This window comes from Schistocerca gregaria, chromosome 4 (genome assembly GCF_023897955.1).
Source record: "Schistocerca gregaria isolate iqSchGreg1 chromosome 4, iqSchGreg1.2, whole genome shotgun sequence".
Taxonomy (NCBI): Eukaryota; Metazoa; Arthropoda; class Insecta; order Orthoptera; family Acrididae; genus Schistocerca; species Schistocerca gregaria.
In genome coordinates, this window is record NC_064923.1 from 265,925,028 (window position 1) to 265,941,930 (window position 16,903).

Consider the following 16,903-nt stretch of genomic DNA (forward strand, 5'->3'; position numbering starts at 1 on the left):
TTGTTATGTACTTATGTAACAACTACTTGACATTTTTTCTCATCAATAATATGTATATCAAACTGACCTTTCTTGGTGGCAGAAGTGAGTATAGGAGCACCTTCATCACTATTTGTCAAGTGTTGTCGGTCTACAACCATTCTTCCTGTATAATTGGGCAGACCTGTCACCGTAGGTTTATCTGAGGCATTTCTTTCTAGCTTCCTAAATGCAAACAGAATTAAATGATATATAAAGTTTATTGATTTATGGTCTGAAAATCAATGATGCTACAATATCTTATATTTTTAAAAATGAATTTTGTCATGAGTAGTAACTGAATTAAGTTCTTGTCTACTGTGCTGAAAGGAATGCAATTCTACTCCATGGACTTGAGCACTACAAAGTTGCTATGTTAACTAACTTACACAGACAAAATGTGTCAATATTCTGAATTACATGCTGAACATGATTTCTTGTAAGGCACAAAGGAAGACTAGGATTTAATGTACAGGTGATAACACAGTTGTCCGAGATCTAACACAAGTTCAGTTTGGACTCAGAGGATATCGGCAGCAGACTTAAAATCAAAAATAATTAATTTTCAATTTTTGAAACTACAATGTAACTAGACAGATAAAAAAAATCCACTTGCTAAGCGGAGGCTGTAGCAAGAGCAACACAATGGCCCTCAAGAAGTGCCGACTTCTTATGCCTCTTTCTTGTGGGAATGGACCAAAGAACAGGTGTACCAAACAAACCCACACACTCTGAATGAATTAGAGGAGAAGATCACACTTGACCTCAGAAATTTACTTCTAACTTTTCTGTAAAAATTAATTTATAGCATTCCTATAAGTTTACATTGTTTTGTCAACAACACATGAGAATGTATGCAATTGTAGTGTACTACATATATTCTCTCAGTAATGAGAAATGACAACTTCTTCCACATGCAAATATTCATTAATAAAAAAGTTATGGACATTTAAAACAACAGTGTGACTGCTCACCCACCTTGTGCATAGGTTAAGGAAACCTGAAGACTTTCGAAGCCTTCTTTGGCAGAAGGATTGAAGGGGAGGGAAGAGGGATGAAGACGTTTCGAGCCTTTCCTTCTTACCCCATCTGGTAGGTCTCCCCTGACCCAAAGTTCTGGACGACTTTTCCAAACCCTCCCAATTTCCTAAACCTCACCAGTCTTACTTCATCCCTCTTCCTTCCCCCTAAAACCAGAGGAGTAGCCATTGGCTCTGAAAACTCTGTGAGTAGATTTTTTATCTATCCAGTTACATTAGACTTAATATTCTGAAAGAAACCAACCCACAAACAAAATATGAATTGCCAGGAAACTGATCTTTGCTGACCCCAAATTGTTATGTGAGAATGAAAAAAAAGATGAGACAGAATAATATTTTTTTTTTAAATTCTCAAGAAATTGGCTATTGTTCTGTTGACTCAGATAAACAACAGAGAAAAGAGTGTCATTCCATTAAAAGCAAAAACCAAGCTCACCAAAATAAAAAAAAATATCCTTGATTATTGTGGGCAAATTTGTTGCAGTGGAGTCCAAACTTGGATACTCTCCATAAAATACACATGGGAACACAGTAATTCCATTGTAATTTGGGATGCAAACCTAGATATCTGTTTATAAGAAAGCAAGATCTTGACCAATAGTTTCAGAAAACAGGTTTCTACAGAATGCTGCCATAATTTATTTTTGTAATTTTTTACTTATATAGTACTTTATTACTAAAAAGTAAAATTTAACTGTTGGGCTTTAAATGCACAAATGCCTATTAATGCATTCAAAACACTGTATATTCCATTGTCCCTTTCTGTAACAGTAAAACAATTAAGTTTATATTATTTAAAAAATACTAATAATATCTTCACTGCACATATGTTTCATTAGAAAGAAATACTAGGGGAAATCACACAATAGACAAACAATCAGAAAGATTGTAAGCTACTTTTTTGTAACTTGTCCTGTTAAATCACAGCTTGAGACTGGTTCAAAGGCACATAGTAGATGTTTAATTATGCCTACTATTAATCAACTTCAAGTTGCTACTTTAATAAAACTAAAACAATAAATTCAAAACCTTTTTACATTAAGTACTATTTGATATTTATCAGGCAATTTATTAGTTCTACAATTAGAAATAGGTCTATTGTTCTTAAAGTAATACTGTTCTATTTAAAATCAGCCTCAAACATCAATCAATTTCAACAGCTTCATTCTGCATTTCATGCAGCACCAGACACTCTTCCTGTATATTGTGTGGATGCCCCACCCCTGTACAACAAGCTGAGTGCATTCCATCAAAAAGTCAATTACGCACTTCACAGAATAGTTTCTCACAGTAGGCACTAATGAACAAGAAGTGAAATTCATTAGAAAGAAAAGTGCAAGCAACAAATTTACATTTAGAGCTGATAGTGACAATACCACCATCAGCTTTGACCAGTGACATCATCAAGATGGCAACACCACTATTTCGCCCTTATACAGTGTGGAAACCATGACGTCAGACATTAATAGTGCAAACAGACAAAAACAATGCAAAATATATTCAACTGGAGAAAAAGCAACTAACAGAACATCTGTCGTAATTAGCGTTGGTAGTTAGGGGTTTTTGGGCAGGGGAAAACCAAACATTCAACAATCTTAATATTATGGGCATACCAAAATAAAAACCTGGGCAAAAATCCAAAATTATCAAAAATCCACAATACCCCAATACAAGAAACTTAAGACAAAGTGAACTCTGTGGTAGCAACATAGTAATGAATCTGCAAAAGGAAAAACTTGTAGCAGAAATTTCACTTGATCTATATGGTGAAAACATAACTTAACTAAAACAGTGAAAACACACTCCAAATCCCAATCACAATCTTAATTACCTGCAACTAACAACATAACCCAGAAATTCATTAGAAAAGTCAGGAATGAGCAGCAAAGACTTCTCGAACCAAGAACACCTATGAACAGATTGACATGACACACAACCACATGTCCCTGTTCTGCGAAGCAACAACTTTCGCTAATTTTGTAATTTCAACACAAATATGTAACCTCATATATTCAGCCATCAACCAACACAACTGCAAAACTTACTAGCTGTCACCATACTGTTGTGCACACATTCTAGCCATTACAGCATACAGCTGGTTGCTGCTAAGCTTTGTAGTCTTATCCACAACAAACAAACAAACAAACTCTTCAAGAATGAAGCCAAAAACCATCTGTAGCCAATGGCAACTGACATTAAAATAATATGTAAATCTATAAGTCAATAACAGCCGCTGCGTGCAACAGCCTCTCAATGGAGGGTAACCTGATTAAAATAATTCACTAAATTATAACCAAACACTTAGTTCAGGTATGAATCCTGACAAATGGCACTTCACTCACAAACATCATTCAAAAACAATTTTGTTATATACACATCCAACACCAGAAATCATCACCACATACTTCAAAATGCCCTCTTAACACAAGGCCTGTTGCAAATACACCACACAACCATTACATCACTTAAAACAACACAGTTATTAAGTAGTCAAAGCTGATGATCTGTTCCACACTTTTTGATTGACCCTAATCCATGGGTACCAAGAAGTGATATTCTACAAATTCTTGATATGTCTTTTTTTTATTTATTTTTGTTAGTATGTCCTATTTTGTTATTTGTTTGTATATGAAATCAGTACTCTACAAAGAAAATAGATTAAAAATAGCTTGTCCTGTTAGCCCTATTCCATCACAATGTTTGTCCCATTCCATCACTTGAAGAAATAATTTTACTATTAAACTAACAGAAGGAAATAAAGAAATTGTTTTAATACAGATTGGGCTACTAACTACAGGCACAAAAAATTTCAAAATCCAAATGGGTGTAAATTCACAGACTTTTTATACTATATTACCAGAGATGGATTTTATATTCTGCCCTAGTCCTGTTCTGCTAAACGTCTATTTTACTTATTTACACAATACTAAATAGCATTTATATACTTTTATTTTACTAAAATTATATTTAGGCTGATACCATTTTATGGCCACAGAAAGATAGCATCTATTCAGTATAAATTAAATTTTAGATCATAAACCATGTTAAAATGTTACACACATGTCTCAGTCCATGCTCCACATAATGGTCACAGAAAAGAACTCTTGAGACAAAACTCACACAAGCTGACTGGCACATATGAGTCCAATGTTTGTTATCATGAACAAGCCACTGTGAAATCATTTAAAATAATGATCACGATCTTCAGGGAACTTAGAATCTGAAGATTTTCTCTATAAAAGTAATTCATAAGAGTATTATAGGAGACATCTTCAAATAATGACGTTTCCTCCATGTCCGACATACAAGGTCAACAATGACTGCACACTGCCAGGTTTGTCTAATGACTGTATGATATGGCCTTAAAATGCAAAAACCAAATTTCGTATACTGTGGTTTGCTCACAGAATATCTTGGATGTACAAGAAAACAAATGGGTCAAAATGGAGTAGAAGATGTATAATGATGATGAAATGAAGGTTGGCAGGACATGTAGGCAGATGACTGGCTTGTACACAGACCTGATAAGTACTCTGCTGGACTTTGTGACATAAAATAAGGCCAAGAAGAGGACCTAATATGTTGGACATGTGGCATTAGAAAAGATGCAGGAATAGCGCAGTTGGATGTAGCTGAATGCTTGTGATGATGCCGGGAATGGATGTCAGATTGCTTATGATAACAGTAAATACAAATAGGACTTTATGACTTTTTGATGTCATATATAATTAGGTGGCCTGTCAAAGAACATATAAAAGTGGTCAGCTTAATTCTCCAAAGTAATATCACTTTGTCTGCAATTGAGACAGGTTTATTACAATAGCAAAAAAATTCAGTTACATTAATGGGATAATATACAGAACTGTCAACGACAAGGTGACTTGGAGACCTTAAAATTATTCCAAGTTTATGTACGGTAAGTGTGCATAATAGGCTATGCAGTAAAGCAGTATTCTGAGATTTCTCTCTTTTAGGCTTACAACAAAATATTTAAAAAAAATATGATTTTTAATTTTTATCATTCATAGAAAACTGTATTAAAATGAATGAATGTTAGCAACAACTGTTTCTGTTGTAATTAATAAATAGCTGAACCATTCACAAAGCAGGGTTTTCATGTCATAATAAGGTGTATATTATGTTGTATTTATTGCATTCAGCCTTTGGTGTATGAAAGCTTTACCAGTATATTAGAAAATGAAAACCTGAACCAAATACACCACAGTCACACTTAGAAAAAGCAAAAGAAGAAGTCTATAGGATGCACACTGTAGTGCACATTTTGTCTTTTCCAAAAACACATGGCCAGTAAATGATGCAAGCAATGAAGCACAATAATTAAAAGTTATGTAAACAATAAGATAGCGGAATAGCAAAACAAATGATAGACCATGCCATGTGAATGGAAGTTGGTAGCTTATCATTAGTTACAGTATTCAACAATATCATTTGTAAAAAGACAAAAAATTTTAGGTTGATTAAAGAAGAGAGAGACCAAATACGCAAACCAGGCATATTAAGCATACAAAAGAGAAGACAACTGACAAATTCTTACTGCAGATTGAACAATATAATGACATAACATATTCTATGAGCTGAAGAGAGAGTGTGTCTAAATTATGATTGAAAGGGGTGCAGTTTTCATTTAGGAATACATAATATCTGCCTGTACTATGATTATTACAAAACAATGAACTTTGGAAAGGAGTTAAGAGCAGAAACAATATTGTTCTCATCTGCCTGTACATCACGGCAATGTATAAAGAAACCACATGTTATCATTTGCTTAACACATCTAATATAATTCTCCAAACTGTAAATGCCAGAAAATACTGGTGCATTGTAGCACATGCCAATTTACTGTTGAATATTTTATTCTATATGGGCCTATACAAACTTCAAACGGTTCAAATGGCTCTGAGCACTACGGGACTTAACTTCTGAGGTCATCAGTCCCCTAGAACTTAGAACTACTTAAACCTAACTAACCTACGGATGTCACAAACATCCATGCCCAAAGTAGGATTCCAACCTGCGACCGTAGCGGTCACGCGATTCCAGACTGTAGTGCCTAGAGCCACTCGGCCGGCTACAAACTTCAGTTAGAGAAAAGTGGTGCCTGCCCCTTGCAATTTTCATAGCTTGTGTACAATTTATGTTGACCTACATAATATAAACTAAAATACAATTCACATGTTTGCCTATTATCTAATATAGCATTCTTAATTTCCCTTTCAGTTTCAGATTTTGTAACGAAAAGTTCATTAAATGTTTGGTGAATTTATACATTGGGCTATGACACAGGTCAATCTATTATGTCTGCACAAACTGAGACCCTGAGCAGCAGCTGATGAGAGCTACCATAGAGGTATTTCCCATGTACAGCTGATATAAGAAACTAACTAACATCAGCCACTGCGCTGAGTTTAATCTCAACCTGACAAGGTAGTAACAGAAACTATTTCACATTCACTTTCGTTGGTTGTGCCAACTCTCAACCTAGAGATTGGTTTATGCAGTAGCCAAGTCCTTCCCCCCAGCCAAGATTTCAAGGTGAGGGTGGAAGGGGTTGTCGCTCTCTCACACACTAAATAAAATTTAACATCCCTGAAGACTGACCCAGGTAATGCATTCAAATGCAACAATAATCACACACGTAAGATTAATGACAAGGCAAAATATGTTTCTGAAATCTATATGCCACATAGAATCAGAAAGATAATCTACTTACCAACACACATACCTCTATGTACATACTCAATGTTCATTTTGTTAAAAAAGCAAATCAAAAGAGAATGGTTTGCCTGTAATACACTGCAGAAGCTACTATTATTTAATACATACATCAAGATTTCTTACCAAGCCCAACTAATGGTGTTAACCTGGACCAGCCAATTCCAACAAGGAAGATCCTGGTGGGATGTCAACTGAAATAATATAGTTGTTGTTGTTCTGCAAATAACTTGCCAAGAAACAATCTCTTGTCAATGACAATGACAATTTAAACAATACTAATTCTCTACACATTTTTTTAATTGGATGCTACAATATCAGGTCCCTGATGGAATCACATCTAGTCAGTATTCACCAGGTTAACAATTTAAGTAAAAGATGCATGCAAATTTGGTAGAACTACAGTAAACAAAAGGGTTAACTACTCTTATTTTAGAGAAAATTTTTTGCTTCAAGTGAAACTACACAATCACTGGAATGAATGCTTATAGAACACACCATAATAAAACTGCTCTGTTTCCCAAGATAGTCCATAAGCGAAATACAAGCACCATTTTAAAGTATCAAGAAAGAGAAAATTCTGACTAGAACATTTATTTCATTCATTTCTAGATACAACTGTAGCTTGGTACAGGGGGGTTAGCTGCACATCTACCAATATAAAATACAAAAGAATAAGAAGAAAAGTCAGCGACCAACCTGGATGAAAATGTTTACATCGCGGTTTACCTGATTAAATGTTCCTGGAAGCACACCACAGTTCTTCTTGCCAAGCCTTGTCCAACTGAGAAGGTTTTCAGGTTGGTGTACGTTTCTTCGCACAATTTGTGGATTAAAAATCGCCTGTAGTTACTGACCGGCGGGAAAATCAGCACGCTGAAAGAGAATCGAGAGCAAAAGTGGTTCAACGCTTGACGTAAGTACTGCAGCGGGCTTCGCTTGCACTATGAGTCTTTCACTTTCTCTTTCGTGCAAGGCGCTACGGCTCTTCCTGCTCCCCACTATTTTATCCCCTCCAGGTAAACTTCTCCCCTCCCTGTCACTCGCTGTTTTTGTTTCAGAAGAGAAGCAATCAAAATGTAAAAACCAAACAAAAGATCATTTTAGGCAAATACACTCGCCGACAATAGTGCTCACAGAAGACATACCTTCGCTGATTTTTGTGTGTCGTAACGAAGTGCTGCAGATCTGTTGTGACATTATGAACGAATTCGTTATCTTGTAGACTGAGATATCTACCACCCACTGTGTTATCCAGCTTGGCAAACGAAGTTTTAACTACTCTTAACCACCAAAAACATCAAGCCACTAGCATCCTGAACCACTCACGCAACCACGACCACTGACGTCACACAGTTGACAAATGAAAAGCGCCTCAGCAGTTTGCGACATTTACGGCGACCAGCGATCCGGCGGAGTGGCGCGGAGTTTCATTGATCACGTGTCGTAAACATGTTATTGTTGGTGTGTTTGTTGATGTATAAACACATAACTCTTGCTGGAAAATGGTCTTTGAGTAAACCGACGCACAATAAAGAATACACTGAACAGTAGTTCAAGGTGTTACATAATATCATTTCTACTATTTATAAAAGTTTTGGAACATAATCAACAAAGAGGATTTTATATTATTAACAAACGATAGTTGTAGCCCATAAACGTTTAATTTATAGTTTACTGCTTTACTGCCGATGGCGTTCCTTACAAACAGATTTAACCATCGTTGGTATATCGATGGGCGGAAGTGTGTTTGATTAGCGAATTTGTTTAATTGAAATATTTACTTCGTTGTTGCGGCAGCAGTTAATGCCATATACAAAAATAAAACCAGAAACTTATTTGATATTTGGCAAATTGCAACTTTTCTGAGAAATAGAGTACCATAACTGAAAAAATTAGACAAAGTGCTTAGTGATATATTAAAATGTTACTGTGTCTCATTCTAAGTAATGTGCTACGGAGCCTGCCTTCAGCAGTGACTCTAATAATTATTTTATTGAAATTGTTCAGAATGATTTCAGATTTACATTATACAGTACACGTAAAGAAATCACGATATATTTTTCGGCAGGCAGTCTCAGGTTTACCATAAGCAAACAATGGAACCATTTGTTCTGTAGCGTAATTGTTACGGCAATGTTTCTCGTGACACATTTTTGTAAAGTGAAAAAAGTGTACGACTGAACATGTGACGGTACTGAGACAGCGTTATTGGCCAATACCGACCCGTTGTTTTATAACGTGTATTGCCAAAGTGAGGGGTGGGGATCGTACTTAACGCCCACACTAAAAAAAATTAAAAAGCAAAATCCCTTATTTATTATTAACTTACGTTAGCAACATACTCTGTGATAAGATACTGGGGTGTAAATAGGGAGCAGAACCTGAAAATATGTCTTAGCACACGCACTCAGCCAAAACCAACACACCCTCTTTAGGAAAAAAAACCAAGGGCGGAATGGGCACTTTATGACTACTAGCAACAAAATTTTAAAAATACAAATGTCGACAATTACTGCTGTTGACATTTACTCAGGAAACACGTTTTAAAGAGATACTGATGTGTATGTTGGGGCCTAAGAGTGAAAATATTGAAAATGATATGTGCTGTGAACAGTTGTATCTGTTACTAACACTTACATTGTTCGGTTACGTTTACCTGAAAAATTCAAAGAATTTTTGGAATATGGTCGAAGACTTGATTAAAAAACAATAAATATTTTCTTCAAAATTTTAATATATAAAGTACCTATCTAGATTACTGTATTTCAAAAAGGTGGACATAAAATACCCTCCCTCCCCACACCTGCGCCTAGATTATTATATTTTCAAAAGTTTGGGCTAGTGGGTATAACGAGGACTTATAATATGGTGAAACTGCGTACTTTAAATGATAACGAGACGAAGGAGATTGGCTCCAGCTCGGTTTCCACGTACGAAAGCTGAAAAATTTACAATCAAAATGCGAAGTAAGGTTCGTCTGTGGAAATTACTTTCTTTCTACCTGCTTAATGTATGAGGGCCATATGGAAAGTAAGGTCCGATATCTCGCTAATTGGAAACGACAGTGAAAATGCGATGAAGCTTCTCACAGACATGTTGGGTAGTGTCTCTAGTATGCCTGTCGATCGTGTCACGTCGCTCTTTTCGGGACTGAGCTTATAGTGAGCATGTAAAGATTCCTAGAACAACAATGTCTTCCGTCAAGTACGGATGCACGCTGCGAGGTTTCGCCTGATTTTATGCAACCCCACATAACGTACCTGTCATGCATTTCCTTATTTATGACAATTCTCGGCCGCAGATAGCACAGACAAAGAGGACGCCCCTGCAATGTTGTAAGTGTGAAGTGTTTGATCGCCCCCCACACAAACTGGTTACATGAACCGCTGGCTTTGAGCTGCAAAGGCTAGACTGCATCGTTGATGCTCTTCTTGTTATCGTGCCGCTCACACATAATAACAGTTTGGCAGGAGCGGCAACCGGCGTGCTACACAGGTCCTTGCTGAGTCGTGTCGCATCAGAATCCGGATTCGCCGCAGGCCGGAGCTGCTGTTTGCACCTGCTGGCGTATTTCACTGCTGTGTGTCAGCAACGGCGGGAGGTAGCTGTGTCTTACCGCGCTATATATGGGAGCTGCTAATGACATTCCGGCCGCTGACACAATATGATAGCTAATACAGCAGCGGGGTACGAACACGGACTGATACTTCTACGATACCTGGGGCTCCTGCTGGAATTAGCGGCTTTTCGCAGGTAAAGGCACACTAAGAGGTCTAGCAGTGTAGCACAGCGAGCTGTAGCCTACGGCACGTCGTCAGACGAATGGAGAATGAGTGGATGCAGTTGCATGTCATTTGCCTGCAACCAATATGTATTCGGAGTCCACCCATTTACAGGGTGATTCACGAAGATATGCAAATATTTTATTATGTTATTCTACAAGTAAAACTAAAGAAAATATTTCAAACATCGGTCCGCAAATGTTTAGTTACTGAGTTACTGGTAATAAAAGCTATTGCCTGAAATTTAGCAACTTCGCTATTATGAAGCCATCACTAAACTCAACTAGGTTAAAGTAAGGCACGATTTCCATTTATTTTGTTGTTATCGGTCTGGTGAATCTAATAAAACATGCCTCAGACGTGTATCTGCAGCAGTTTTCCAGAACATGAAGAGAAGCAAAGTTTATTATACAAGTAAATTTGTTTTCTTTCCATTAAGAATGTAGAAACGTTTATGTCATTGTTGGCAACCGTTAGTGAGTTGTTTCAGTCGTTTCCTAACATTGAAACGAGTACGTTTTCTGGATTGTTCAGTGAAAGAACATATAACAACAGTGTATTTAAGTGAAGCCACTTAGTAGCTGTTGTAGCTTGTAAATTATTTATGAAATAGGTATGCCTTATTTTTCCAAAGTAAATTCTCTACAACTTCTGTTGAAAACTTTGTGCAATTATCTGGAATTTTTTTTTTAAAAAAAGAAACAAATTGGGCCAAGAAGTTAATAAATTAAAAATGTTAACGAAATTACGTCTCTCCTTCTCTGGATTTTGTGGAAAACTACTGTAGATACAGGCCTGGGACTTCTTGTATTAGATTCATCAGATCAATAACAACCAAATAAATGGAAATCGTGATTTACTTTAACCATGTACAATTTTGCGATGACTTCATTTTAGCGAAGTTACTAAATTTCAGACAAACTCTTTTATTAGCCGTAACTCCGTAACTAAACATTTGCTGACCTATTTTTATATGAACTTTTTTCTTTAATTTTACTTGTAGAATAATGTATTGAAATATTTATCTATCTTCGTGAATCACCTTGCATAATTTCGTTTTAAAAATCTCGCAAAGGTTCCATGGAAGAGATGTTGCCTTTGAGATAGTCTTGTCGGTCTTCATTAGCAAATATTTTACAAATTACAAGAGATATTTGGAGGACTTTGTGCCGTTTACAAGGAAAACCACGAGGAGTTAATCTCATTTCGTCCACCATCAACGTATTTACAAGACTGTAATGAGTGTGACATGTGTTAAACTACTTCACAGTCCACACAAATGTATGTATGTTCCACATCACCTCCTCAAGCAATAGACCGATTTAAATCAAACTTAGTATACACATCACTTATTGTCTGGAAAGAATCGCTGTGGGGTAAGAACCACCTACTTATCAAAGAGGTGAGGGTTAAAAATCACTGTAACACACGACGCGCGAATACTCGTACTTCATGCATCCAGTATTTGAGAATGAGAGTACTTACTTACTTGCAACAAGCGTTGCACATAATTTCATGTCTTTAAGAAAGTCTTACAAAATCTGAAAATTCTAGAAAATCTGGAAAGGCTCAGTCTTGATGTAGTAGGGTTCAGTGAAGTGAAAATGGAAAGAAGACAAAGATTTCTGGCCTGATGAGTATAGCGTAATATCAACAGCAGCGGAAAATGGTATAACGGTAATGGGAGTCATTATGAATAGGAGGGTACGGCAGAGAGTATGTTTCTGTGAACAGTTCAATGATAGAGTTGTTTTCATCTGAATCGACAGCAAACCAGCACCGACAACGATAGTTCATGCATACATGCCGACGTCGCAACCTGAAGATGAAGAGATAGAGAAAGTATATGAAGATATTGAAAGGGTAATACAGTATGTAAACGGAGACGAAAATATAATAGTCGTGGGGGATTGGAATGCAGTTGTAGGGGAAGGTGCAGGAGAAAAGGTTACAGGCGAATACGGGCTTGGAGAAAGGGATTAGAGAGAAAAAAGACTAATTAAGTTCGTTTATAAATTTCAGCTAGTCATTTTGGAATGCTCTGTTCTAGAACAACAAGAGAAGGAGGCATATTTTGGAAAGGCCAGGTGACACGGGAACATTTCCATTAGACTACATCATGGTCACACAGAGATTTCAAAATCAGATAATGGACTGCAAGGCGTATCCAGGAGCAGATATAGACTCAGTTCACTATGTAGTAGTGATGAAGAGTAGTCTGAAGTTTAAGAGGTTAGTCACGAAGAAGCAATACGCAAAAAAGTGGGATACGGAATTACTAAGGAATGACGAGATTCACTTGAAGTTTTCTAAGGTTGTAGATACAGCAATAAAGAACAGTCCCGTAGGTAGTACAGTTGAAGAGGAACGGACATCACTAAAAGGGGCAGGCACAGAAGTTGGAAAGAAAAACACGGGTACAAAGACAGTAAGTGCGAAGAAACCACGCGTAACACTAGAAATACTTCAGCTAATCGATGAAAGGAGGAAGTACAAAAATGTTTAGAGAATTTCAGGAATATAGAAATGCAAGTCGCTGAGGAATAAAATAAATAGGAAGTGCAGGGAAGCTAACACGAAATGCAAAATTAAGGCTTTCGTGGCCACTTGTTGACAAACTGCCTATTGGCTTCTGTCTCGGGTTCTTCGGCCGACGTTTATCTAATGATTTTTCTGACGTTTCGCCAGCACGAATGGCTGGCATTGTCAAAGCTTCACCCTCCATTGCCGGTGGTGAACTGGAGCTGAGCTCGCGGGCGAAGACTATATGTACCTGGCGCGCCAACGACGTTGGGTTGAGAGTACATTGAAGAAAGACGAAAGTGATGAGAAGTAGCAGAAATGAGAACAGCGAGAAACCTAACATCAGGACTGATGGTCATGAAGTAGATGAAATTAAGGAATTCTGCTACCGAAGCAGCAAAATAACCACTGACGAACGGAGCAAGGAGGACATCAATAGCAGACTCGCATTGCCAAAAAGGGCATTCCTGGCCGAGAGAAGTCTACTAGTATCAAACATTGAGGAAGAAGTTTCTGAGAATGTACGTTTGGAGCACAGCATTGTATGGATGTGAAACATGGACTTGCGGAAAACCAGAACAGAAGAGAATTGAAGCATTTGAGATGTGGTGCTACAGACGAATGTTTAAAATTAGGTGGACTGAATCGGAGAGTATGTGGAAAACACTTCAAGGAGGAAGGACAGGATGATAGGGCATCCTATAAGACATCATGGAATAACTTCCATGGTACTAGAGGAAACTGTAGAGGAGGACAGAGATTGGAATATATCCAGCAAGTGATTGAGGACGTAGGCTGCAAGTGCGACTCTGAAATAAAGAAGTTGGCACAGGAGAGAAATTCGTGGCGGACCGCTTCAAACCAGTCAGTAGATTGATGACAAAAAAAAAGAAAGTTTTCCTCTTTGACAATCCCCACAAAAAGATGGAAGGAAAAACGTTTATCGCTTATCACATTTTACGCTGTTCATACAGAAAAACTGCCACCTTAAGCATAGCGTTTTTATTTTTTACCTCTCTACTAGTAACCGTATTTGTGAAACAATTGCAGACATTATTCACATATGTCACTGAATGTACTGGCAAAATTATATCATTGTACGGCACACAGTGCACAAGATACAAAGTCATATACATTGAGCTACGTGAAAATGAAAATGCAGGGAAAAACTCGCTGGAGATACAGGTGAAAATGTGTACAAGTATGTATGAAACACATGAAAAATATTTGACATGTGCCTCCATGGGCAAAGAGAGAGTAAAATGCCCATCCTAAAACCCTGGAATGGTTTCAATCGAATTTGGTATATATATTGGTTACAATCTAGAAGGAAATACTGTGGCGGTAACAACCATCAGCCTCCTGTTGAAGTGGTGAACATGAATATAGAAGGAGGAGAAGGAGATGGACAGACAGAGAGGGGAAGGAGAAGATGGGCAAAGATAGGAGGGAGATAGAGACGGATTGAGCGAGGAGGAGGAGAAAATGGACAGAGAGAATGGAGAGCAGGATGTGGACACAGAGAGGAAATAAGAGGAGATGGACGGAGGGCGGGAAGAGATGGCAAAGAGAGGGAATAGGAGGACATGGACAGAGAAAGGAAAGAAGGGGGGACAGGCAAAGGAGGGACGAGAAGATGGGCAGGAAGAGGGGGTAAGAGGAGATGGAGGTAGAAACGGATTGAGTGGGGGGGGGGGGGGGGACGAGAAAATGGACAAAGAAAATGGAGAGCAGGAGGTGGACAGAGAGCGGAAAGAAGAGGAGATGGACAGGGACAGAGGGCAGAAGAGATGGCATAGAGAGGGAAGAGGAGATGGACTGAGAAAGGAAAGAAGAGGAGGTGGACAGGCAAAGGAGGGATGAGAAGATGGGGTGGAATTATAGAAGGTTGGTATAAATACATATACGGGCAACATCGGGTGCTCAGCTAGTACTTACATAATTTCCAATTGTTGTCACGTTATCTTCTTCACTGTAATGTCTGTCTGTAGGCCACACAAATCGAAACGGTTTTAAATTGCCGTCTATTTCAAATCTTTTAATATCTTTGTAGAAGTTCGTCAGCCTTAATTGCGGACTTCTTTCTTGTTTTCCCATCGAAATTTAAAACCAATTGGTCAAACTGGTGGCCGTTGTACTCTGCTTCTTCTCCAGGATTTTCTTTACTAATGATTAAACATTTGGATGAACTTTAGATATTAATGTTTTTCTCCTTCGGTACCATCCTTGAGCGACATTGGCGGCTTCCTCTGCAATTCCACATATCTCTTGGCGTAAGCTTCGTATCGATGCATTGGTTCAGTAACAGTTACAAAAGTCTTGAAGCTTTTGGTTTTCAGATGTGCTCTCCTGAACAAAAAGCCAACCATCATCCAACATTTCCAGTTGATGATAAGCACCACACATGCTGAACACATTCTTATTTAATGGTGTATTTGTTTGTTTTCGTTATACATAGGAACAAATCCGCAACACTGAACCTGTGTCGACAATCATTGATTAAAAAAATTGCACACTGTAATTTCTGTTTTAGGAAACAAATTTCTATCTGTGTGGATGATAGCAATTTCGAAGTTCATAACAGAGATGCGGGGTTCCATCCAAACACGTTGGTTTTAATATTTAAAAAGATAGATTATATGTTTCTCGCTTTTTTGTGTGTGAAAACATTGAGAGCTGGAATAGTGTTTGTTTCCTCCGAAGAACTTCTAAGATCGGCGTGAAGTATAAACAACTGTCCAATCCTTGATCGTTCTATCCTCAAAGAATGATTCACAGCTCGTAAACGTGATTTTCCCTTTTCGCTGGCAGACACCAATATTCTCTCGTTCGGTGACCAGTTGCCATATGCAAACAAAAAATTGCTGCCATCACAGATCATTAAATTATTTTCTGGAAAGAATATTACTACAGAATCGGTCGGATCTTCCGTAGGTCCCACGTATTGTATCCTAATGCTATGCACCTAGTGTTTCGCACTTCTGTCTGATGAGAGGGACAGGCAAAGGAGGGACGAGAAGATGGGCAGGGAGAGGGGATAAGAGGAGATGAAGGTAGAGGCGGATTGAGCGGGGGGACGAGAAAATGGACAGAGAGAAGGGAGAGCAGGAGGTGGACAGAGAGCGGAAAGAAGAGGAGATGGACAGAGGGAGACCAAGAGATGAATACACCAAGCAGATTCAAAAGGATGTAGGTTGCAGTAGGTACTGGGAGATGAAGAAGCCTGCACAGGATAGAGTAGCATGGAAAGCTGCATCAAAACCAGTCTCAGGACTGAAGACCACAACAACAACAACATGTGATGATATCGATGTTAATGAGCTGTGGCCTCGACTGAAGAGCTGCTGTACTTCGTCAACATAAACTGATGAAACTATAGTAGTATTTGTTTCTTTTGGAAGCTTTTTTGTGCTTACAAAATGGTTTCGTATTTCATTTACTGCTTCACCTGGAATACAAGCAAGGCTACCTTCGCATAAAGCTGTCTTATTTTTAGTGAATAGCGTTCCTTTGCATTCGTTCTTTATAACGTTTACACAACGCTAGTAAACTACATCTTCTTTTTTGGTATAGTCCACTGCATACTGAATCCGTTGTAAATTAAAGAAAGCTTTCCTTTGATGGTCACAGTGAACTCCATCATCATAGCATCTAGAATTCGGAACGGTACTTGCCGGCCAGAGATCAACTGCATTACCGAACTCTGGGAGAAAACCAAGTTCCACAGCCGTCTGTCCATAAACTGGTGTGCAGACTGGTTTCTTAGTACAGAAAATGACATTCCCCAGTGATACGTCGCAGGTA

General features: G+C 38.0%; 1 protein-coding gene across 1 annotated transcript in view; it reads right to left on the bottom strand.

Moving 5' to 3' along the window:
• The window catches only part of LOC126365985 (uncharacterized), a gene marked incomplete at its 5' end in the record, with an annotated part of 48,916 nt that extends 40,825 nt beyond the window's left edge, over positions 1–8,091 (bottom strand). Inside the window, 3 exons of the mRNA XM_050008798.1 lie at positions 68–204; positions 7,521–7,667; positions 7,940–8,091. Coding sequence (XP_049864755.1) covers positions 68–204; positions 7,521–7,667; positions 7,940–8,091 — 436 coding nt within the window. The remainder of the gene's footprint in view (positions 1–67; positions 205–7,520; positions 7,668–7,939) is intronic.
• Between the last annotated feature and the right edge of the window lie 8,812 nt (positions 8,092–16,903).